The sequence below is a fragment of the Entelurus aequoreus genome, linkage group LG17 (assembly GCF_033978785.1).
Source record: "Entelurus aequoreus isolate RoL-2023_Sb linkage group LG17, RoL_Eaeq_v1.1, whole genome shotgun sequence".
NCBI lineage: Eukaryota > Metazoa > Chordata > Actinopteri > Syngnathiformes > Syngnathidae > Entelurus > Entelurus aequoreus.
The window spans coordinates 12,021,020-12,046,896 of record NC_084747.1 but is presented as its reverse complement, the minus strand read 5'-3'; the positions used below and the strand labels follow the sequence as shown (position 1 = coordinate 12,046,896).

At 37.9% G+C, this 25,877-nt stretch overlaps 2 protein-coding genes across 2 annotated transcripts in view; both read right to left on the bottom strand.

The window, feature by feature from the left end:
* LOC133632381 (gastrula zinc finger protein XlCGF57.1-like) overlaps nucleotides 1–4,971 on the bottom strand; it is a 16,091-nt gene extending 11,120 nt beyond the window's left edge. Inside the window, exon 1 of the mRNA XM_062024776.1 lies at nucleotides 4,493–4,971. Coding sequence (XP_061880760.1) covers nucleotides 4,493–4,781 — 289 coding nt within the window. The 5' untranslated portion in view covers nucleotides 4,782–4,971. The remainder of the gene's footprint in view (nucleotides 1–4,492) is intronic.
* Nucleotides 4,972–14,151: 9,180 nt separating this feature from the next.
* Nucleotides 14,152–23,145, bottom strand: LOC133632418 (zinc finger protein OZF-like). The gene is made up of 2 exons (XM_062024822.1): nucleotides 22,827–23,145; nucleotides 14,152–15,440 (listed from the first exon to the last, which is right to left on the bottom strand). Exons 1-2 carry the CDS (start codon nucleotides 22,921–22,923, stop codon nucleotides 14,341–14,343), a joined length of 1,197 nt encoding a protein of 398 aa, XP_061880806.1. The 5' UTR covers nucleotides 22,924–23,145; the 3' UTR covers nucleotides 14,152–14,340.
* Nucleotides 23,146–25,877: the final 2,732 nt, after the last annotated feature.

The following is a 25,877-nucleotide window of genomic DNA, read 5'->3' as shown; positions in this document are numbered from 1 at the left end:
CTCACACTATTATGTTAGATACACTATGGACTGGACTCACACTATTATGTTAGATCCACTATGGACTGGACTCTCACACTATTATGTTAGATCCACTATGGACTGGACTCACACTATTATGTTAGATCCACTATGGACTGGACTCTCTCTATTATGTTAGATCTACTATGGACTGGACTCTCACTATTATGTTGGATCCACTTTGGACTAGACTCTCACACTATTATGTTAGATCCACTATGGACTGGACTCTCACACTATTATGTTAGATCCCCTATGGACTGGACTCTCACACTATTATGTTAGATCCACTATGGACTGAACTCTCAATATTATGTTAGATCCACTATGGACTGGACTCTCACAATATTATGTTAGATCCACTATGGACTGGACTCACACTATAATGTTAGATCCACTATGGACTGGACTCTCACAATATTATGTTAGATCCACTATGGACTGGACTCTCACTATTATGTTAGATCCACTATGGACTGGACTCTCACACTATTATGTTAGATACACTATGGACTGGACTCTCTCTATTATGTTAGATCCACTATGGACTGGACTCTCACAATTATGTTGGATCCACTATGGACTGAACTCTCACTATTATGTTAGATCCACTATGGACTGGACTCTCACACTATTATGTTAGATCCACTATGGACTGGACTCTCACTATTAAGTTAGATCCACTTTGGACTGGACTCTCACTATTATGTTAGATCCACTATGGACTGGACTCTCACTATTATGTTAGATCCACTATGGACTGGACTCTCACACTATTATGTTAGATACACTATGGACTGGACTCTCACACTATTATGTTAGATCCACTATGGACTGGACTCTCTCTATTATGTTAGATCCACTATGGACTGGACTCCCACAATATTATGTTAGATCCACTATGGACTGGACTCTCACTATTATGTTAGATCCACTATGGACTGGACTCTCACAATATTATGTTAGATCCACTATGGACTGAACTCTCACTATTATGTTAGATCCACTATGGACTGGACTCTCACACTATTATGTTAGATCCACTATGGACTGGACTCTCACACTATTATGTTAGATCCACTATGGACTGGACTCTCACACTATTATGTTAGATACACTATGGACTGAACTCTCAATATTATGTTAGATCCACTATGGACTGGACTCTCACAATATTATGTTAGATCCACTATGGACTGGACTCACACTATAATGTTAGATCCACTATGGACTGGACTCTCACAATATTATGTTAGATCCACTATGGACTGGACTCTCACTATTATGTTAGATCCACTATGGACTGGACTCTCACAATATTATGTTAGATCCACTATGGACTGAACTCTCACTATTATGTTAGATCCACTATGGACTGGACTCTCACACTATTATGTTAGATACACTATGGACTGGACTCACACTATTATGTTAGATCCACTATGGACTGGACTCTTACTATTATGTTAGATCCACTATGGACTGGACTCTCACTATTATGTTAGATCCACTATGGACTGGACTCTCACTATTATGTTAGATCCACTATGGACTAGACTCTCACGCTATTATGTTAGATCCACTATGGACTGGACTCTCTCTATTATGTTAGATCCACTATGGACTAGACTCTCACACTATTATGTTAGATCCACTATGGGCTAGACTCTCACACTATTATGTTAGATCCACTATGGGCTGGACTCTCACTATTATGTTAGATCCACTATGGACTCGACTCTCACACTATTATGTTAGATCCACTATGGGCTACACTCTCACACTATTATGTTAGATCCACTATGGACTGGACTCTCTCTATTATGTTAGATCCACTATGGACTAGACTCTCACACTATTATGTTAGATCCACTATGGGCTGGACTCTCACACTATTATGTTAGATCCACTATGGACTAGACTCTCACACTATTATGTTAGATCCACTATGGGCTGGACTCTCACACTATTATGTTAGATCCACTATGGACTGAACTCTCACTGTTATGTTAGATCCACTATGGGCTAGACTCTCACACTATTATGTTAGATCCACTATGGACTGGACTCTCTCTATTATGTTAGATCCACTATGGACTAGACTCTCACACTATTATGTTAGATCCACTATGGGCTGGACTCTCACACTATTATGTTAGATCCACTATGGACTGAACTCTCACTATTATGTTAGATCCACTATGGACTGGACTCTCACTATTATGTTAGATCCACTATGGACTGGACTCTCACACTATTATGTTAGATCCACTATGGACTGGACTCTCTCTATTATGTTAGATCCACTATGGACTAGACTCTCACACTATTATGTTAGATCCACTATGGGCTGGACTCTCACAACATTATGTCTTATCCACTATGGACTAGACTCTCACACTATTATGTTAGATCCACTATGGACTGGACTCTCACAATATTATGTTAGATCCACTATGGACTGGACTCTCACACTATTATGTTAGATCCACTATGGACTTGACTCTCACAATATTATGTTAGATCCACCATGGACTTGACTCTCACTATTATGTTAGATCCACTATGGACTGGACTCTCACACTATTATGTTAGATACACTATGGACTGGACTCACACTATTATGTTAGATCCACTATGGACTGGACTCTTACTATTATGTTAGATCCACTATGGACTGGACTCTCACTATTATGTTAGATCCACTATGGACTGGACTCTCACTATTATGTTAGATCCACTATGGACTAGACTCTCACACTATTATGTTAGATCCACTATGGACTGGACTCTCTCTATTATGTTAGATCCACTATGGACTGGACTCTCACTATTATGTTAGATCCACTATGGACTGGACTCTCACTATTATGTTAGATCCACTATGGACTAGACTCTCACACTATTATGTTAGATCCACTATGGAATGGACTCTCTCTATTATGTTAGATCCACTATGGACTGGACTCTCACACTATTATGTTAGATCCACTATGGGCTAGACTCTCACACTATTATGTTAGATCCACTATGGGCTGGACTCTCACTATTATGTTAGATCCACTATGGACTCGACTCTCACACTATTATGTTAGATCCACTATGGGCTAGACTCTCACACTATTATGTTAGATCCACTATGGACTGGACTCTCTCTATTATGTTAGATCCACTATGGACTAGACTCTCACACTATTATGTTAGATCCACTATGGGCTGGACTCTCACACTATTATGTTAGATCCACTATGGACTGAACTCTCACTGTTATGTTAGATCCACTATGGGCTAGACTCTCACACTATTATGTTAGATCCACTATGGACTGGACTCTCTCTATTATGTTAGATCCACTATGGACTAGACTCTCACACTATTATGTTAGATCCACTATGGGCTGGACTCTCACACTATTATGTTAGATCCACTATGGACTGAACTCTCACTATTATGTTAGATCCACTATGGACTGGACTCTCACTATTATGTTAGATCCACTATGGACTGGACTCTCACACTATTATGTTAGATCCACTATGGACTGGACTCTCTCTATTATGTTAGATCCACTATGGACTAGACTCTCACACTATTATGTTAGATCCACTATGGGCTGGACTCTCACAACATTATGTCTTATCCACTATGGACTAGACTCTCACACTATTATGTTAGATCCACTATGGACTGGACTCTCACAATATTATGTTAGATCCACTATGGACTGGACTCTCACACTATTATGTTAGATCCACTATGGACTTGACTCTCACAATATTATGTTAGATCCACCATGGACTTGACTCTCACTATTATGTTAGATCCACTATGGACTGGACTCTCACTATTATGTTAGATCACTATGGACTGGACTCTCACTATTATGTTAGATCCACTATGGACTGGACTCTCACTATTATGTTAGATCCACTATGGACTGGACTCTCACAATATCATGCTAGATCCACTCGACGTCCATTGTACCGGTCGCCCAGTTGGGGGTCCCCACATCTGCGGTCCCCTCCAAGGTTTTGTCATTGTCATCCCATTGGGTTGAGTTTTTCCTTGCCCTAATGTGGGATCTGAGCCGAGGATGTCGTTGTGGCTTGTGCAGCCCTTTGAGACACTTGTGATTTAGGGCTACATAAGTAAACATTGATTGATTGATATACACAAAGACATCATGTCTCTCATTAGCTACATTGTTAGCTGACTTTTGCTAGCGTTTATTTACGAGTTAGAATGCATTCAAAAAGACAACAATGCGTTCTTGCCTTACATAAGGACTGTGAATGACAGGCAAACTTCCAAAAAAAAGTGCAGTTGCCCTTTTAAGGTATATTCGATTTTAAAACATGTCAAATTGATGTTGAAAAGACAATTTTTTTTAAACGCATCATGACACTATATTCTCACTCTGGCCATGTTCTGAAACTTGACAGCCCTGATGTTATTTTAGTTTTTGTATTACCTCCAATCCTCTGCAGGTTGATGTGGACATGTGGTCCAGTCTTCTCTTCACACACTGCACATCTCTTACTCGCTTCTTTCTTCGCATTCAAGCTAACAATCATGGCCGTTCTTTGTTTGCGGCGTTCAACAAAGTCAGCTAATTTATCATCAACGCTCTTTTCGGGGCTTCCGCCAGCCTCCAAAATGACGTTGTTGGAAACTTCAACTCGTTCATCTTCATTTGAAGTTCTGGTCTTTTTCTCCGTTGCTGATTCTCTTTCACGTTCTCTTTTCTTGAACGTCGCCATCTTAGCAGAGTCGTCCACGTTCTATCAAGTCTTCAATCTTCACTTCACTCCATCGCCCCAAACTCAACTTCCGTTTCGTGGGCTTTAGAAAAGAGGAATATTTAACAATCTACATAACCGTTAGAATATTAGTTTGAAACTTCTTCAGGAGGACAAAGCCGCTCTGTCGGCCATCTTGGTCACTGTCACTACAAGCAGAGTCCACGCATGCGCACCACGTCATTTCCGGTACGTGTATATATTTATTTAAATATATATTTTTAAACAATTGAAATATTTATTGTACACATTTAGTCATTCAATTATCTTTTTTTTTTTTTTTTACTTTATTTTGATTTATATAATTATCGCAGGAGGCTGCAATATATATATATATATATATATATATATATATATATATATATATATATATATATATATATATATATATATATATATATATATATATATATATATATATATATATATATATATATATATATATATATGTATATTGCAATATCGCCCATCACTACTACACATATATATACTTTGCATCCCTACAAAATAACACCCATTTCATCATATTTTAACAATTGTTCCTCTTTTTTTTATTGTACTAATTCTACAACTGATCAAGAATGTTGCCAGTCAGTGTATTTTTTTTTTTAAACCTTTATTTATCTCACTTTTATTTTTTTTATTTTTTAAAATAAATGTTTTTATTGAATTTGACAGGTATTACAATATACAATAGAACAGTAATCACATTTCCTCCTTTTTTTCCCCACCCACTTCCAAGAACAGCAACCCAACACATACCCCATACACACAAACCCCCCCACCCCCCAGGTCCTACATAAATTAAAGGTACAGTCACAAACGGAAAATAATTATTACATCACTTTCTTCTCAACATAGGCAGATAGTAAATATACACCCAGAATGAATATAAATAAAAAATAAAAAAAGGAAACTGGTTTGTGAAAGGTGAACTTTTCATGTGTCCTATAGCGTCTTTAATTTAGCTATGTAGTCAAGTCAGTGTATTTAAAAAAAAAAAAATCTTTATAAACCTTTATTTATAAATTTTAACATTTACAAACATCCATCCATCCATTTTCTACCGCTTGTCCCGTTCGGGGTCGCGGGGGTACTGGAGCCAATCTCAGCTGCATTCGGGCGGAAGGCGGGGTACACTGTCCCTGGACAAGTCGACAGTTGAGAAATAATAATCAAAGTACCGTATTTTTCGGACTATAAGTCGCAGTTTTTTTCATAGTTTGGCCGGGGGTGCGACTTATACTCAGGAGCGACTTATGTGTGAAATGATTAACACATTAGCGTAAAATATCAAATAATATTATTTATCTCATTCACGTAAGAGACTAGACGTATAAGATTTCATGGGATTTAGCGATTAGGAGTGACAGATTGTTTGGTAAACGTATAGCATGTTCTATATGTTATAGTTATTTGAATGACTCTTACCATAATATGTTACGTTAACATACCAGGCACGTTCTCAGTTGGTTATTTATGCCTCATATAACGTACACTTATTCAGCCTGTTGTTCACTATTCTTTATTTATTTTAAATTGCCTTTCAAATGTCTATTCTTGGTGTTGGGTTTTATGAAATAAATTTCCCACAAAAATGCGACTTATACTCCAGTGCGACTTATATATGTTTTTTTCCTTCTTTATTATGCATTTTCGGCAGGTGCGACTTATACTCCGAAAAATACACTACCGTTCAAAAGTTTGGGATCACCCAAACAATTTTGTGGAATAGCCTACATTTCTAAGAACAAGAATAGACTGTCGAGTTGCAGATGAAAATTCTCTTTTTCTGGACATTTTGAGCGTTTAATTGACCCCACAAATGTGATGCTCCAGAAACTCAATCTGCTCAAAGGAAGGTCAGTTTTGTAGCTTCTGTAACGAGCTAAACTGTTTTCAGATGTGTGAACATGATTGCACAAGGGTTTTCTAATCATCAATTAGCCTTCTGAGCCAATGAGCAAACACATTGTACCATTAGAACACTGGAGTGATAGTTGCTGGAAATGGGCCTCTATACACCTATGTAGATATTGCACCAAAAACCAGACATTTGCAGCTAGAATAGTCATTTACCACATTAGCAATGTATAGAGTGTATTTCTTTAAAGTTAAGACTAGTTTAAAGTTATCTTCATTGAAAAGTACAGTGCTTTTCCTTCAAAAATAAGGACATTTCAATGTGACCCCAAACTTTTGAACGGTAGTGTACGTTAAGTACAAAAACAGTACACAACCGTACAAAAAACAGTACAAAACAGCGCCAGGGGGTTGTAAATTCAAAGTAACTAGAATATAATGCAATATATGTATATATAACAAACATACTTGCCAACCTTAAATCTGGAACACAGCATCATCGTTTTCACAGCTTTTTGGTTGTTAGAGGTAGAGAGTGTTTTAATTCAGAGTTCTAAATCTTTTTTAAAGGCACAAAAAACAGGTCGGGTATTGAGAAACTTACATTTATGAATACACAACTTAGCCAATAGTATAATGAGGTTGCAAAGGTAAAATTCCTTTTCAGTCAGTGTATTTTAAGCAGTCATGTTCATGCACGCGGTCACTGGTTTTAATTAAAAAAAAATCTTTATTGAAATTACACTGTAATATAAAACACTACATACAAAACAGACAGAAAAAAAAAATTGTGGAAATGTACCGCGTCGTTGGCCAGCTGCAGGAGCTCCCACAGAACACGTATGTATTTAGATTTTGATTTCTTATCTGTTGTTTCTGTCATTTATCATATATTTATCTTCTCCCTGAGTTTTTATTATATTCGTGCTCTATGTTTGTTCTGACTGTTCTGTTTTAAATTTTCTTGAATATTAGTTGTAAATGTTCTACTTTGTTAATTTTTTTTTTTTTAAAGAAGAAAAAAAGAGGGGAAATAATTGTGTTTTCTACTTCAGTGTTTTTCAACCACTGTGCCGCGGCACACTAGTGTGCCGTGAGATACAGTCTGGTGTGCCGTGGGAGATATTCTAATTTCACCTATTTGGGTTAAAAATATTTTTTGCAAACCAGTAATTATAGTATGCAAATGACGTGTTGTTGTTGAGTGTCGGTGCTGTCTAGAGCTCGGCAGCCGGTAGCTAATTGCTTTGTAGATGTCAGAAACAGCGGGAGGCAGTGTGCAGGTAAAAAGGTGTCAAATGCTTAAACCAAAAATAAACAAAAGGTGAGTGCCCCTAAGAAAAGGCATTGAAGCTTAGGGAAGGCTATGCAGAACGAAAGTAAAACTGAACTGGCTACAAAGTCAACAAAAACAGAATGCTGGACGACAGCAAAGACTTACTGTGGAGCAAATACGGCGTCCACAATGCACATCCGAACATGTCATGACAATCAACAATGTCCCCACATCGAAGGATAAAAACAAGTAAACTATTCTCGATTGCTAAAATAAAGTAGATGCGGGAAATATCGCTCAAAGGAAGACATGAAACTGCTCAAGGAAAATACCAAAAAAAGAGAAAAAGCCACCAAAATAGGAGCGTGAGACAAGAACTAAAACACTACACACAGGAAAACAGCAAAAAACACCAAATAAGTCACGGCGCAATGTGACAGGTGGTGACAGTACACCTACTTTGAGACAAGAGCTATAGTGATGCATGCTTGGTTATGCTTTAAAGTCATATCCAACAATTTCGACAACGACTTTTTACTGTCAACTGAGTTTCTTTTTTTTAATGATTTCTGCTGGTGGTGTGCCTTCGGATTTTTCAACGCAAAAAATTTACGTTGGTTCAAAAAATGTTGAAAAACACTGCTCTACTTTACGGCAGTATATATATATATTGAAAATATAGGCATTCTAATACATATATTTTTTTTTTTAGAACAAGTGGTTGTCTATCCCATCAGGCACAAGACATTGATACAACGTTGACCATACATGCATGTCCTTTAAAACTGACTTTGAAACAATGTTGCAAACATAGTTGTATTTGTAAAATGAGACAATGTTGATGTCCAACGTTGTAGGTTGGGAAATTACCCAATTTCAAAGGTCAAATCAACGTCACAACCTGACATTGAAAGAACGTTCTCAAAAGCATGCATCGTTTCAACGTTGTATTTGGGTTGTGGAAATGGAAAATTGGTTGGGAAATGACCAAAATTCAATGGTCAAATCAACGTCGGAACCCAACATTGATTAAACGTCGTCAAAAAGCATGTTGTTCTAACATTATGTTTGAGTTGCTCAACGTCAGGACCTAAATCAACACCTTCTCAACGCTGTTTTAATGTCTTGTGGCCGCTGGGATGTCACACTAATATACGTACAGTATATCCATCCATTCATCCAGCCATTTTTCAAACCTATAATATATATAAGGATTGTATATATTATGGATGTATTTTACCTAAGGAAATGTTTTATTTAAAGGAAATATTTTACACACACAGATAATGTGCGTAATCACTGTTCCAGAATAAACATAAATCACCTTTAACCAAATATTAAGTTGTATATAAATATAATCCATTGTTATTATTATTACTTAGGTTCCCACAAATGTAACGTAATAGAATAGAATAGAATTAAGAATAAATATTATATATGATATTAAAAATAATATATGATATAATATGAGATACAATGATACAATATGATATAATATAATATGGCATAATATGATAACTGCTAATCAAGTCAGATAGGAAATATTTGTGGTATCAATAATACATTTGTTGAAACACAAACACAGAGGCGCGCACACACACACACACACGAGTTTGTGGTAACAACCATTTAACAATTATTTCTAGAAAATAAAGAGACTCTTATGGACAATGTTATGGATAAAAAAAACTGTTTTCATTTTTAGTGTGTTGTTTTTTGATGTGGGGACACTTTCTACAAAGGGTCAAATGGGACAGAAATAAATACATCTTAAAATAATTACCTAAATGTGTCATTGATCAATACAATTTTAAATAAATAATTGTGTATTTAAATGTGTCGTGAAATAACTTATTGTAAATTATATTCACCACCTAACTATTTAATTAATTATTTTACAATTTAGTTAATTGGTAAATGTATCAAACTAACATTTCATATATTTGGACAATATACCGTAATTTCTGGACTATAAGCCGCACCTGACTATAAGCCGCACCAGCTAAATTTAGGGGAAAATACAGATTGCTCCATATATAAGCCGCACCCGACTATAAGCCGCAGGGTTTTGATGTGTAATTACCGTAGTATATAGGGGTTCCTGCTACCACGGAGGGGATTGTCGGGACAGAGATGACTGTTTGGGAACGCAAAGCGTCCCATTTATTAACAATAAATCTTTCAATCATTCAATCAAACTTTCACATCTTTGACATGGCGAACAGCATTCGTGCAGAGTACAAATAATACAACGGTGCAAAGTAATACAAAGTGCTCGCCTGTACGTTATCAAAATAACCAGCCTACCGGTATATGAAAAGTCAGTCTTTAATCATTGTGTCATCGTCTTCCTCCTGCGTACTAAAACCACCGAAATCCTCTTCGTCGGTGTCAGAGAAGAACAGGCCGTAAATAAGCCGCACCCTTGTATAAGCCGCAGGGACCAGAACGAGGGGAAAAAGTAGCGGCTTATAGTCCGGAAATTACGGTAAATGTTTCACAATTAAACTATCTCACAAATCATTTATTTCCTGAACCTGTGCGGCAGCTTCATGAATTTAATTCATCTGTCAAACTCAGCAAAGTCAGGAAATCCTAACTAACTATTGAAATTAAACCTAACTAAACTTAACTATTGAAATTAAATAAATGTGTCATTGATTTACTCTTGACCAGACATTTGCAGACTGCTATGCGCTCTGTATGTTGTCTGACACTTTTGTACCAAATAAACCAAATTTAAAAAAATGAACCCGCTCAATTGGTATAACTTTATTTCAGACATTCCATAGTTAGAAAGTTTTCCACCACAGAGCCGAATATAAAGCCAGATATAACAGAACATGTTTGAAAGCACTGCCTTAGAGGCATGTCTATGGATATTCTCATCCATCCAGCTCATTGTAATCTCAAGGCATTCAACTGGACTGTTTGGTTTGTCTTAGAAGACGTTTTGCCTCTCATCCGAGTAGGATTCATAAATTCATGCTCAAAGACAAGTTGGTCAAATTTAGTCAAGTGGCTGGTGCCATTACCTCAGTAGGCTTCATCAGTTCATGCTCATAGACTTAGATCGGTCAGATCTAGTATTAGACTTAGATCGGTCAGATCTAGTCTAGCGGCTGGTGTCAAAACCCCAAGTATTTATACTCCAAAACCAGGCGGGTGTGCCTGGGCGAAGATGGTTTCGCCCTATCGTAGTGAGAAACGAGCAATCCTAACTTTCAAAGCCAACGGCAGTCGTTGAAGTGTAATTCCCCCTCGTTAGCATTGAGGTATTGTGTGGCAGAATGATCTCTGTGGATCGACTACTACCAGTCCAAAATAGTCGGAATCACCCACGTTAGCATTCTATTCAGTTGTAAACAAATGGCACAAAGGAGCATCTGTGACCAGAATGTTTCTAACTCTTGTTATTTGTTGGAGGCTAAATTGAAGAGTATTTTAGAAATGGTTGAAAGGACAGTGTTGTATGTGAGAGAAAGGTGGTGTCGCAGACCACCTCCTCTGTTCAGGGATAAACCGTTTTTTCAACCTTGACATAAATGGCTTCCCTCACTCCTCTTTCGTACCATCCGTCCTCCATGTCCAGAATTTGTACATTTTTGTTCTCGAAGGAGTGTTGTTTCTCCCAGAGGTGCAGGTAGACAGCTGAGTCTTGGCCTGAAGAGTTTGCCCGTCTATGCTGTGTCATGCGTCGGCTTAGTGGTTGTTTTGTTTCCCCAATATATGAATCAGTGCATTGATCATTACACTGCATAGCATACACCAGTTTGTTTTTGTAGGTGTGGAGTGTCCGGTCTTTAGGATGCACTAGTCTGTCTCAGGGTGTTGCCTGGTTTGAAGTGTACCGGGATGTTGTGTTGGTTAAAAAGTATTCGGAGTTTCTCAGGTAGACCTGATACATGTGGAATGGCAACATTTTTTGCATCTGTCACCTTTTTTCCACTCTGTTTTTGTTATTTCTGGAACTGGATGCACTTTTCAGAAACGACCAGCTGGTATAACCACAGGGCTTCCCTCAAATGCCTGTGCTCTTTCTCTTTGGCCTGTGACCTGGAAGGAACATTATCAGCTCTGTGTTGTAGGGTTCTGATAACGCCCAGTTTGGGTTCCAGTGGGTGGTGTGAGTCAAAAAGTAGGTATTGAATGGTATGTGTGGGTTTTCGGTAAAACCCGACATGGAGGCCCCTGTTTTCTCCAAAGTGGACATCACAGTCCAAAAAAAGGCAACTTACTGTCTTTGACATCCTCACATGTGAACTTGATGTTTTTGTCCACTGAGTTATTGTGCTCAGTTAAGGCTTGCACCTCTTGGTTTCTGATTTTCACCCATGTGTCATCCACATATCTGTACCAATGACTTGGTGCTGTTCCCTTAAAAGAGCTCAGAGCTCTCTTTTCCATGTCCTCCATGTAAAGGTTTGCTACTCTTGGTCCCATGGCACAACCATGTTTTTGTCGGTAAAACGTTCCCATGAATTGAAAGTATGCAGTGTTCAGGCAAAGTTCCAGCAAAAGGCAAATCTGTTCTAGGTTTAGTGTGGATCTATCCTGTAAGGTGTGATCACCTGGTAGAAGTTGCCTCACGGTCTCTACTGCATCCTGGGTTGGAGTACAGGTGAACAGGGAGGTGACGTCGAATGAAATCATAGTTTCTTTTTTGTCCAGTTTTAGATCTCTGATCTTCGCTACAAAGTAAATTGAGTTTTGGACATGATGTGGAGTTTTGCCAACCAAAGGTGCTAAGATGTTGGCCACATACTTCTTTAATCCTCTTGGCCCCCTTGGGAGCATAGGGCGATGGTCTTCGCTTCTTGCCAGGAGATCCCAATCTTGGTCAGTTCATCAAGAGTGTGGACCGCCTCCAGTTGAGTTTTGGTCTCCCTGGCTTCCTCTTGCCTTGAGGGTTATAGTCCAGGGCTTGTCTTGCTAGGTTTCTCGGATCCTTCCTAAGTGTATGGCCGATCCATCCCCACTTTCTGCTTTTGATTTCATTTTGAATTTGCTCTTGGTTCATGCGTCTCCACAGGTCTACATTTGATATCTTGTTGGGCCACCAAATCCTCAGTACGTACCTGAGACAGTTGTTAGTAAACACTTGTAGTTTATTGATGATTGATTTGGTGGTTTTCCAGGTTTCACAGCCATAAAGAAGGACAGATTTTACATTTGTATTGAAGATTCTGATTTTGGGGTTTCTGGAGAGCTGGGAAGAGAGCCATACAGGTCGGAGAGTTCCAAAGGCATGTCTTGCTTTGCTGATGCACAGCTCGAGATCTTTATCAGCTCCTCCACCTGTGCTGATGTTGCTTCCCAGGTAGACAAAGTCGACCACATCTTCCAGGGGGTGCTCCTCGATTGTGATAGGTTGATAGGATTTGGTGTTGAGCCTCATGACCTTGGTCTTCCCAGTGTTTATCCTGAGGCCTATCTGTTTACTGTGTTCATGCAATCTGGTGGTCTTGCCTTGAATGTGTGTGTGTGTTCCTGGGATCAGAGCCAGGTCGTCAGCAAAATCAAGGTCTTCTAGTTGTTCAAAAGTGTTCCACTGTAATCCTGTCCTCTGGCCACATACTTAGCAATTATGTATGTCACAGAGTTGATGCTGCTGACAATGGGTCTGAGGAGAGCCCCATCTTTGTGTATTTTTGGACGGCCATAAATGCCAGGGATGGTTTCTTGTGGGTATAATCGGTAATACAATGTTTGATGGCTTCTGACTTTTGTAGAGTTTATAAGTACTCAATGATTCTCCTCTTGTACCCACTTGTTGGGTCCAGAGTCTTTGAGAAGTGTAAGAAACTGGCTTTGGTAGTCAGTTGTGTTGAGAATTACGGTGCATCTCTCCTCATCAGCTGGCAGGATTGGGATCCTTGCTTGGAGATGTTACTGCTCTAATCTTCTCATAGGAGAGGATTGGGAGTCTATGAGCATGAACCGATGAAGCCTACTCGAATGAAAGGCAAAAAGTCTTCTAAGACAAACCAAACAGTCCAGTTGCGATCAATTGAATGCCCTGAGGTCCCATTAGAGGAAATTAAGTTAAAGTCTAAGTTTCCCCCAGAAATAACTCACAATTTAAAGTGGGTTTCAGCTTTTTCCAAAGTATGTTGCAGGTCGGGATAGAATCAAAGTCCATATAAAAAAAACTTGAGGCACGTAGACTCCAATAGCTTTTATTCTACGGACAAACTGATTTTCTGAAAATTGAATTTACACTGTGTGCATGTACAAAACTATGATACAACATTGTCACAACACAAACACAATTTCATGTTTACTTCTGTAATCCAAAAGGAAGGTAAGGAAAACACCAGCCATGTTGTTCAAATCCAAATTTGTGTAACTGCTGTTCTAATTCACGGGGGGAGTCTGGTATCATACACACAGCAGATCATCACTTTTTAGCTGACTTCTTTTTTTTGTTTTTCCTCCTCTGTGTTTCATTATGTGTTGAGTCAACTTTGGTCTGCCCAAAAAGCTTTCACCGCAAACTGAGCATCTAAAGCGTTTTTCTCCACAGTGTGTTCTCATGTGTTCGGTCAAATGTTGCTTTCGAGTAAAGCTTCTAGCGCAAACTGAACAATTAAATAGTTTTTCGCCTGTGTGTGTTCTCATGTGATCAGACAAATTGGTCTTTTGAGAAAAGCTTCTACCGCAGACGGAACAAATGAATGGTTTTTCTCCCGTGTGTGTTCTCATGTGTACAATCAAACTGCCCTTTTGAGAAAAACTTTGACCACAAACTGAACAATTGAACGGTTTTTCTCCTGTGTGCGTTCTCATGTGTTCAGTCAATTGCCTGTTTTGAAAAAAACTATGACCACAAACTGAACAACTAAATGTTTTTTCTCCAGTGTGTGTTTTCATGTGTTGAGTCAAATTGCACTTTAGAGAAAAGCCTTTACCACAAACTGTACAAATACATGTTTTTTCTCCTGTGTGTGTTCTCATGTGTGGGGCCAAACTGCTCTTTTTAGTAAAGCTTTTACCACAAACTGAGCAGTTAAATGGTTTTTCTCCTGTGTGTGTTCTCATGTGTTCAGTCAAATTGCTCTTTTTATTAAATATTTTAGCACAAATTGAGCAGCTCAAAGTCATTTTACCTTTCTTATTTGTAGAGCATTCAGAGTGTTTGTTGTCAGTGTGAGTCCCCATATCACCTTCACAGTCTGTATCGCTGCTCAAAGTTACTTCAACCCCGTCTTCAGCCTCACTATCTGATAGTGGAGCTAAGAGCGTGTCTCGCTGTGGTTTCTCTTCATCATCTTCAGTCTTCACAGAGACAACAGTCAGTGGCAACTTGGTGAGATCAGCTTCCTCCCGTCCAAGAAGACACTCTCCCTCCTGAGTGATCCAGAGTTCCTCCTCTTCCTTTTTAATGTGGGGTGGCTGTGGAGTCTCCTGCTTCAAAGTGGACCTCCTCCCTGGCGACTGAGGGGGAGGTTCTTCTGGATGATCAATCAGCTGCTGGACGTCTGTAGGACACAAATAAACTTTAGCTCAGACATGATCTAAGATATGTTTCTCCTTGAACATGCTACCTACTTTCTTCTATGTACTGTATGTGTGTGTAGTGTTACATGGTCATTCTTTTAGTGCCTTGCCAAAATGATGGATCAATGTTTACATGACTTGGCTTAGACTAGGACAAGTGGAGCTAGAATCACAGAAAAATAGAAAACACTCCTTCAGATACTACAAACCAAACCTAACATTTTAGGAGAGATGTACCCTAAATCTTGTGAAAGTTTAACAGTCGTGTGTGTGACATCTCATGATTAGTTAGTTGAGTATTTGACGCTGCTGAACAAAATATCACAGTAATCAAACAAATAGGTAATAAATAACTGACTTATGGTTGGGTTGTAACCACTACATGTAAAATTATAATTATTTTCTATAAAATGTATTAATATCTTTGGGTGACTGAAGTGGTTTAATAGGATTTACATTATTTCTTACAGGGAAACAGTTTCTTTTTTTTCTATAAATACATTGTGGTTTTCAAAAATATCTTTAACACCGATTCATGATTAAAACCGAGGTTCTACTGTAGTGAGTCCAAAGAATTTGAGAAATACGTGTCCATGTCTGAGGATTGTGTTTCTTGTAGAATCATATGATACAATTTGGACTTTTTTAACATACATATTTGAAGTGCTGCGAATGGCAGGCGACTAGTCTGGGCTGCAACCTGCGCTTTGCCCAAATTCGGCTGGGATATGATCCATGTTACCCGTAACCCTCGTGAGGATAAGCAGCATAGAAAACAGATGGATATTTTTTCAAGGGGAACTGCACTTTTATCCTTCACAATTCGTATGTAAGACAAGAACACGTATGTTTTTTTTGTTTTGTTTTTATGCATTTTAATTCGTAAAATACGACCAGTACGAGGTGGCTAACAACGCAGATCATAGAAGTACACTATTCCGCTCTTAAAGCCCTCTAAAAAACATCCAAAAACTACCAATAATACTCCGTTTACATCTTGTGCCCTGAATATTAATCAAGTATCAGTGGTTTTCTTACAAAACCCAAAACCAGTGAAGTTGGCATGTTGTGTAAATGGTAAATAAAACAGAATACAATGATTTGCAAATCCTTTACAACCTATATTCAATTGAATCGACTGCAAAGACAAGATACTTAACGTTCAAACTGAAAAACATTGTTATTTTTTGCAGATATTAGCTCATTTGGAATTTCATGCGTGCAACATTTTTAAAAAAACCTGGCACAAGTGGCAAAAAAGACTGAGAAAGTTGAGGAATGCTCATCAAACACTTATTTGGAACATCCCACAGGTGAAGAGGCTAACTGCGAACAGGTGGGTGCCATGATTGGGTAAAAAAAAAAAGCAGCATCCATGAAATGCTCAGTCATTCACAAACAAGAATGGGGCGAGAGTCACCACTTTGTGAACAAATGTGTGAGCAAATTGTGGAACAGTTTAAGAACAACATTTCTTAATGAGCTATTGCAAGGAATTTAGGAATTTCACCATCTAAGGCAGGCCTGGGCAATTATTTTGACTCGGGGGCCACATTTAGAGAAAAAAATGTGTCTGGGGGCCGGTATATCTATTTTTAAGAACACTAATACAAAACCCCACGATAATGTCTGATTGAATGCTAAAAACGTTATGACAGACGGCCTTAAAAAAACGTAATGGAATTGTTAATTTTTCTATGAACTATAAAACACAGAATATTGACAAAATAGGAATGTCACACCCCCTTCCGATTGACATATTTTACAATCGAGTGAAACGCGACAAAAATGCAACAAACAGTGAAATATGAACGTGAAGGGTACAATCTGATATATCTACAATCTGATATATAACTACGCTTTAGAACGTTGTTGTGAAATTCTCCTTCCGCGTCTGTGGAAACGCTTCCCACCCACACTGCTTGGTGCCTCATCTGAGCTGCTGTGACATAGATTACCATAGTAACTAATTAGATGACCATAGTAACTAATTACATTACCATAGTAACTGGTATATCATCCAAAAGCGCAGATTCCAACCATTGAAATACTTTGTATAGTTGAAGACTTACGGTCATTAGAAAACATGACTGCACATCATAATGGCAGCTACACTATACATCTTAAAGATCTAAAAAAAATATTTGGGAATGTCCGGCGGGCCAGATTGAAAAGCTTAACGGGCCGCATGTGGCCCCCGGGCCTTAATTTGCCCAGGTCCGATCTAAGGTCTGTAATATCATCAAAAGGTTCAGAGAATCTGGAGAAATCACTGCACGTAAGCGGCATGCCCGTGACCATCGATCCCTCAGGGGGTACCGCATCAAAAAGTGACATCAGTGTGTGTAAAGGATATCACCACATGGGCTCAGGAACACTTCAGAAAACCACTGTCAGTAACTACAGTTCATCACTACATCTGTAAGTGCAAATTAAAACTCCACTATGCAAAGCGAAAGCTATTTATCAACAACACCCAGAAACACAGCCGGCTTCGCTGGGCCTGAGCTCATCTAAGATGGACTGATGCAAAGTGGAAAAGTGTTCTGTGGTCTGACGAGTCTACATTTCAAATTGTTTTTGGAAACTGCGGAAGTCGTGTTCTCCGGACCAAAGAAGAAAAGAACCATCCGGACTGTTATTTTCAGGTGGGTGCCATGATTAGGTTGATTTGCACCTATTATCATAAGCGCAAAGTTCAAAAGCCAGCATCTGTGATGGTATGGGGATGTATTAGTCCCAATCTGGAGAAATAACTGCACGTAACATTGAATGCCTGTGACCTTCGATCCCTCAGGCATCAATGTGTAAAGGATATCACCACATGGGCTCAGAAACACTTCAGAAAACCACTGTCAGTAACTACAGTTTGTCGCTACATCTGTAAGTGCAAGATGGGGGGCGGCACAAAATTAACTTAAGGCGGCCGCCACACAATTTTGAACGAAAGAAAAACCCTGTATAATTAATTAAATAAAACAGAATCCGGTGGTGGTGGTGGTGATGAAAAAATTATACTAAATCGTAACGACCATTTAGTTATGCCCAAATGACGTCTGTTCATACATCGCGCTTCCAATGAGATCCCGTTTTTTCTTTTCCACTTTGTTAGTTAGGTTTCCTTCCTTGTGCTAATTAATACAGTAAGTAAATACACTAAAAGATGCACAGTGATTGACAAAGTTCATTTGATTTAGTTCATGTTCAGATGAGAAGAGAGAGAGAGAGATCAGAAGGCATAAGAAAAAGTATCTGCATTTGATTGTTTACATTTGATTATTAGCAATCCGGGGAGGGTGTTAGTTTAGGGTTGTAGCTGCCTGGAGGTGAACTTTTATTGCGGTTTTGAAGGAGGATAGAGATGCCCTTTCTTTTATACCTGTTGGGAGCGCATTCTACATTGTTGTGGCATAGAAAGAGAATGAGTTAAGACCTTTGTTAGTTCGGAATCTGGGTTTAACGTGGTTAGTGGAGCTACCCCTGGAGTTGTGGTTATGGCGGTCATTTACGTTAAGGAAGTAGTTTGACATGTACTTCGGTATCAGGGAGGTGTAGCGGATTTTATAGACTAGGCTCAGTGCAAGTTGTTGGTCCCGGGGACTCACTACATTGAACACCTATCAATACCACAGCATGAGTATTGTGAATGACAAACAAAATTACAAAAATAGTGGAGTTTGCCTTTGAACGCCGAATTTTCAAAGATCCAACATTTATTTTAGTTTGTAACAGATAAAAACAAAAATGCAAGTATTTAAAAATTTTAACAGGCATTTGTAAAAGTGCTGCAAATGTTTGACAGACATTAGTCATGTTGGTGTTCCTCACTCGGAATCTGCCACTGCCTAAATGTTCAATATTGACGTGAAACTTTGTTGTTCGATACTTTAATTAGTCATTTAATTTATTGTTTTGCTTGTTGATATCTGAGGGGGCCCCACAACTTCCCTTGATATATCGTATTGCTTTTGATTGTGCTTTGTATTCAAGTGCAACACTTTGCTAACAGACAAAGTATTTTTATTGTTATTATTTGTTTGTTTTAACTTCTAGATTTAAAAGTTTACATTTCAATTACGATGTTAAAATATACGAGAAATACACGTTTATTGCATTTGAAAGGATTTACATGAATTATTATTATTATGTATTGTCATTACATCCGCGGTTAATTTGGTCTAAAAAAATAATAGCAATAATATCGTTTATCAGCAATAATTTGTTGGTCAATATATCGTCAAGCGAAATGTGTTATCGGCCCAGGAGAGAGGGGCGGTATAGCTCGGTTGGTAGCGTGGCCGTGCCAGCAACTTGAGGGTTCCAGGTTTGATTCCCGCTTCCGCCATCCTAGTCCTACCGTTGTGTCCTTGGGCAAGACACTTTACCCACCTGCTCCCAGTGCCACCCACACTGGTTTAAATGTAACTTAGATATTGGGTCTCACTGTGTAAAAGCGCTTTGAGTCACTAGAAAAAAGCGCTATATAAATATAATTCAAAAAAATTCAACTTCCCAACAAAAAGTTGCCAGCAATTATATTATTTTTGTCCTTTTTTTTTCCTGTCAAAAACCCGGGACTTTTTCTGACACAAAGTCTGGATTTTTTCTGTCAAAATGTCGGGATTTGTTTCTGTCAAAATGTCGGGATTTTTTTCTGTCAAAATGTTTGGATTTTTCTCTGTCAAAAAAATCGGGATTTTTTACTGTCAAAAAAATCGAGATTTTTCTCTGTAAAAAATCAGGATTTTTTCAGTCAAAAAATTTGATTTTTTTCTGTAAAAAAGTCGGGATTTTTTCCTGACACAAAATCTGGATTTTTTTCTGTCAAAATGTCGGGATTTTTTCCGTCAAAAAATCTACATTTTTCTCTGTAAAAAATTCAGGATTTTTTCTGTCAAATTTTTTATTTTTTTTCTGTCAAAAAGTCAGGATTTTTTTCTGACACAAAGTCTGGACTTTTTCTGTCAAAATGTTGGGATTTTTTCTGTCAAAAATCTGTATTTTTTCTGTCAAAATGTCGGAATTTTTTCTGTCAAAATGTCTGGATTTTTTCTGTCAAAGAGCCTGGGCTTTTTCTGTCAAAAAAATCTGGATTTTTTTCTGTCAAAATGTCGGTATTTTTTTCTGTCAAAAAATCTAGATTTTTCTCTGTAAAAAATTCAGGATTCTTTCTGTCAAATTTATTTATTTTTTTTCTGTCAAAAAGTCTGGATTTTTTCTGACACAAAGTCTGGATTTTTTCCTGACACAGAGTCTGGACTTTTTCTGTCAAAATGTTGGGATTTTTTCTGTCAAAAATCTGGATTTTCTCTGTCAAAATGTTGGGTTTTTTCTGTCAAAATATCTGGATTTTTTCTGTCAAAAAATCTAGATTTTTCCCTGTAAAAAATTCAGGATTTTTTCTGTCAAATTTTTTTTTTTTTCTGTCAAAAAGTCGGGATTTTTTCTGACACAAAGTCTGGATTTTTTCCTGACACAAAGTCTGGACTTTTTCTGTCAAAATGTTGGGATTTTTTCTGTCAAAAATCTGTATTTTCTCTGTCAAAAATCTGTATTTTCTCTGTCAAAATGTTGGAGTTTTTCTGTCAAAAAATCTGGATTTTTTGTGTCAAAATGTCGGAATTTTTTCTGCGTAAGAGGCTGGGCTTTTTCTGTCAAAAAATCTGGATTTTTTTCTGTCAAAATGTCGGGATTTTTTTCTGTCAAGAAATCTAGATTTTTCTCTGTAAAAAATTCAGGATTTTTTCTGTCAAATTATTATTTTTTTTTCTGTCAAAAAGTCGGGATTTTTTCTGACACAAAGTCTGGATTTTTTCCTTACACAAAGACTGGACTTTTTCTGTCAAAATGTTGGGATTTTTTCTGTCAAAAATCTGGATTTTCTCTGTCAAAATTTTGGGGTTTTTCTGTCAAAATGTCTGGATTTTTTTCTGTCGAAAAATCTAGATTTTTCTCTGTAAAAAATTCAGGATTTTTTCTGTCAAATTTTTTTTTTTTTTCTGTCAAAAAGTCGGGATTTTTTCTGACACAAAGTCTGGATTTTTTCCTGACACAAAGTCTGGACTTTTTCTGTCAAAATGTTGGGATTTTTTCTGTCAAAAATCTGGATTTTCTCTGTCAAAATGTTGGGTTTTTTCTGTCAAAATGTCTGGATTTTTTTCTGTCGAAAAATCTAGATTTTTCTCTGTAAAAAATTCAGGATTTTTTCTGTCAATTTTTTTTTTTTTTTCTGTCAAAAAGTCGGGATTTTTTCTGACACAAAGTCTGGATTTTTTCCTGACACAAAGTCTGGACTTTTTCTGTCAAAATGTTGGGATTTTTTCTGTCAAAAATCTGGATTTTCTCTGTCAAAATGTTGGGTTTTTTCTGTCAAAATGTCTGGATTTTTTCTGTCAAAGAGTCTGGGTTTTTTCTGTCAAAAAATCTGGATTTTTTCTGTCAAAAGTCAGGATATTACAACCTACAAGTGTGTGTATTTGTATTTAGTGACGTGACTTTTTCTGACCTGTTTACATCCAGTGAATGAAGTAGTGGTCAACCAAACCGATATGTCTACCACGCAGCCAACAGTGTGCAAGCAATCTGAGTACGCGAGGGGTCTAGATTTTACAGCTAAAGTCAGATTTGGGTAAAACAATCTAATTATGTAATAGAATTGATCCCTATACTTCCTAAAGGATTATCTGTTGGTTGCATTCCCAGACATGTCAAACTATCTTGTGCTCCACGACAAAACAGATGAACACAAACCGAGGTACTACACTGTAGTAAGTCCTAACTCCTAAGTTATTCAGAAATAACTGTCCAAGCCTGAAGAATGAGTTTCTTGTAGGAATACACAATGAGATTTGGACTTTTTACAGTTTAACAAAAGTGCGTTTTTTTTAAACAATATATTGTGAAGTATCTAACATTCTACGATCAAAAATATATTTTGGGTTGTTTATCAAACTAAAATTCAAATGATTTGAATTTACTTTCGTAACTTTCTTTGACTTTATGAGCTGCGACACTTGTGGAGAACTTCCCAATCAAAAGTTGCCAGTAATCATATTATTCTTGTTCTTTATTACCTCCAATCCTCTGCACCTTGATGTAGACATGTCTTCTCTTCACACACTGCACATCTCTTATTCTTCCCCAAAATCATTATTTTCTTTACACAAGAGGTTGTTTTGCTCTTCCACTTTCTTCATTTGACTTTTGCATTCTTTCATCTCCTCTGATGTGAACTCCACTGCCTTCTTCAAGCTAACAATCATGGCGGCTCTTTCTTTACATTCTCCAACAAAGTCAGCAAATTTCTCCTCGACGCTCTTTTCATGGCTTGAAATAGCTTTGGAAGAATGAAACTTCCACTCGCTCACCTTTATCTGCAGTTTCTGTCTTTTTGCTGGAAGTTGATTCTCTTTCATGTTCTCTTTTAGCGGACGTCGCCATCTTAGCATAGCAGTAGTCGTCCATCTTCTATCACGTCTTCAATCTTCAACCAGATGACACTCCATCGCTCCAAAGTCAACTTCCGTTTAATTGGCTTTAGAAAAGACAAATATTCGGGGATCTATAAAACTGCTGAATCGTAAAAGTTCAACTTATTAAGGAAACACAGCCGCTTAGTTCGCCATCTTGGTCACCATTAATGTTTTTTTGGAGCTGCGCGATCCGTTTGCGCATGCGCCGAAAGTCAACAACTTCCGTTTCCTACAATACGTAATTTCCCCCCTAAGGCAGGGGTGTCAAACTCAAATACAGAGTGGGCCAAAATTTAAAACTGAACAAAGCCGCGGGCCAAGGTTGAACAAATTCACCTTTTAATAGGGACCCAAACAAGTTTTGCATTGAATATTGAACAAGCAAGGCTTATATAACTTTATAGTGACATGCAAAATCCAGTTTCAAATAATAATAATAATAATTAAAAAACATCAATGGCATATCAAATTCAATTTAAATAAAAATTGAATGCCTCTTTTCTATTTGCAGCCTTCTGAGGTAAATATCAACATTAACTTTTTCCACAGGCTAATGATAAATAAATGATAAATGGGTTATACTTGTATAGTGCTTTTCTACCTTCAAGGTACTCAAAGTGCTTTGACAGTATTTCCACATTCACCCATTCACACACACATTCACACACTGATGGCGGGAGCTGCCATGCAAGGCGCTAACCAGCAGCCATCAGGAGCAAGGGTGAAGTGTCTTGCCCAAGGACACAACGGACGTGACTAGGATGGCAGAAGGTGGGGATTGAACCCCAGTAACCAGCAACCCTCCGATTGCTGGCACGGCCACTCTACCAACTTCGCCACGCCGTCCCCATACATTCGAAAATAAAATAACAAGGAATAAACCAACCATTTAGGACTTTAAACTGCTCAGTTTGCAACACACTGATCTAATCTGATGTGCCCAAGCCAGATACCTGCCATCTTTTCTTGGATGCTAGTTCATTAATGTCGGGGCTCAGACTTTGAGCTGAGGCAACCTTCATTATCCAACCAAGGTGTTCATCAGTCATTATATCTCGTAGTCCAGTGGTCCCCAACCTTTTTGTAGCTGCGGATCGGTCAACGCTTGAAAATTTGTCCCACGGACCGGGGGTGGGGGTGTGGTGGGGGGTATTTTTATTTTTTTCCATAAAGAAATACAATCATGTGTGCTTACGGACTGTATCCCTGCAAACTGTATTGATCGATGCTGATATACAGGTATAATGTATATATTGAGTTTTTTATGTTGATTTAATAAAAAAAAAAAAAATGTTTTTCTTGTTCGGCCCGGTACCAATCGGTTGTTGGGGACTACTGTCGTGGTCCAACCGGACCCCAGTCTTGGGGGCGTGCCTTAAAGGCAATGTCTTAATTTAACATCCTCTACGAGCTGTCGTCACGTCCGCTTTTCATCCATTCTAACAACGTGCCGGCCCAGTCACAAGATATGTGCGGCTTCTGTACGCACACACACGTGAATGCAACATATACTTTATCAACAGCGATACAGGTTACACTGAGGGTGCCCGTAAAAAACAACTTTAGCACTTATAGAAATATACGCCACACTGTGAACCCACACTAAACAAGAATGACAAACACATTTCAGGAGAACATCCGCACTGTAACATAACATAAACACAACAGAACAAATACCCAGAACCCTTTGCAGCACTAACTCCCCCCCCCCAGGGGGGCAAGTGAAATTACATGGCGGGCCAAATTTGGCCCGCGGGCCAGAGTTTGACACCCATGCCCTAAGGTATCCATCCATCCATTTCCTACCGCTTGTCCCTTTTTGGGGTCGCGGGTATGCCTTTTATTATTTCCTTTAAAACAACATGTCCGCAAAAACATCTAATGATAACATGAAACAATCGAAAACTTTGATAAATGTAAATGGAGTGTATCCATCAACGTCGTTCATACAATTTTCTCTGTTGTATTCATAAATTAATTGGACAAAACATGCTCGTTGCAAACTTTAATCAACTAAACTTTGTGGTGTTTTATGTAAATCAATTTAGTTAAATTATGTTTCTAAAAATATAAATAATTAAATAATATATTACAATAAATAATAATAATAAATAATAATTAAATAATTAACTAAATGGTCCCTATGTGTGTGAATGTGGGTGTGAATGTTGTCTGTCTATCTGTGTTGGCCCTGCGATGAGGTGGCGACTTGTCCAGGGTGTACCCCGCCTTCCGCCCGAATGCAGCTGAAATAGGCTCCAGCGACCCCCCGTGACCCCAAAAGGGACAAGCAGTAGAAAATGGATGGATGGATGGAAAGTCAGAAATATGTATATTTCCTATCTGGCTGAATTAGTTGTCATTCATTTTTAGATTATTGCCCTATGTTTTTAATAACTTGAATTACTATACAACATGTACATGATTTTTTAAATGAAATATGGAGGGAATATGACATTTAAGATCCTTACTTTTGGGATAATGCTGTGTTTACTACCATGTCTAAATTGTATTTTTGTTGTGCAGCCAGCAGGGGTCACTGTAGTTTGTTTACACTGCTTTGTGTTGTGCTGGTCCTTCTTTTCACTTTGTGTTGAGTAAGTGATGTGCCATACCACTTATTTTCTTTCCGATCCGATACCGAGTAAAACTCAGGCTGGTGTCGGCGATACCGCTCCAAAACTGATACGTGTCTGCTAAAATTAAAACGTTGCATATTTTCAAATAATAACATATATATCTAAAAAAACAAAAAAAACAATGGTAAAACTGTAAGGAAAAATTAGCAACAAATCGGAATGTAATGAGAAAAAGCTGACATTTTTAAATTAATAATGTTAATATACTTAGGTTTTTGTCTTTAAATATATGTAATATCTGTTTTAGAATTAAAAAAAAACAAATTATATATATAAATATATATATAATAAAAAAATTAAAATAAAT

Coding starts and splice junctions, on each gene's coding strand:
- LOC133632418 (XM_062024822.1), bottom strand. CDS start 22,923: ATGGACGACTACTGCTATGCTAAGATGGCGACGTCCGCTAAAAGAGAA. Junction 15,441..22,826: donor GACAGAAACTGCAGATAAAG/GTGAGCGAGTGG, acceptor TGTGTCCTACAG/ACGTCCAGCAGCTGATTGAT.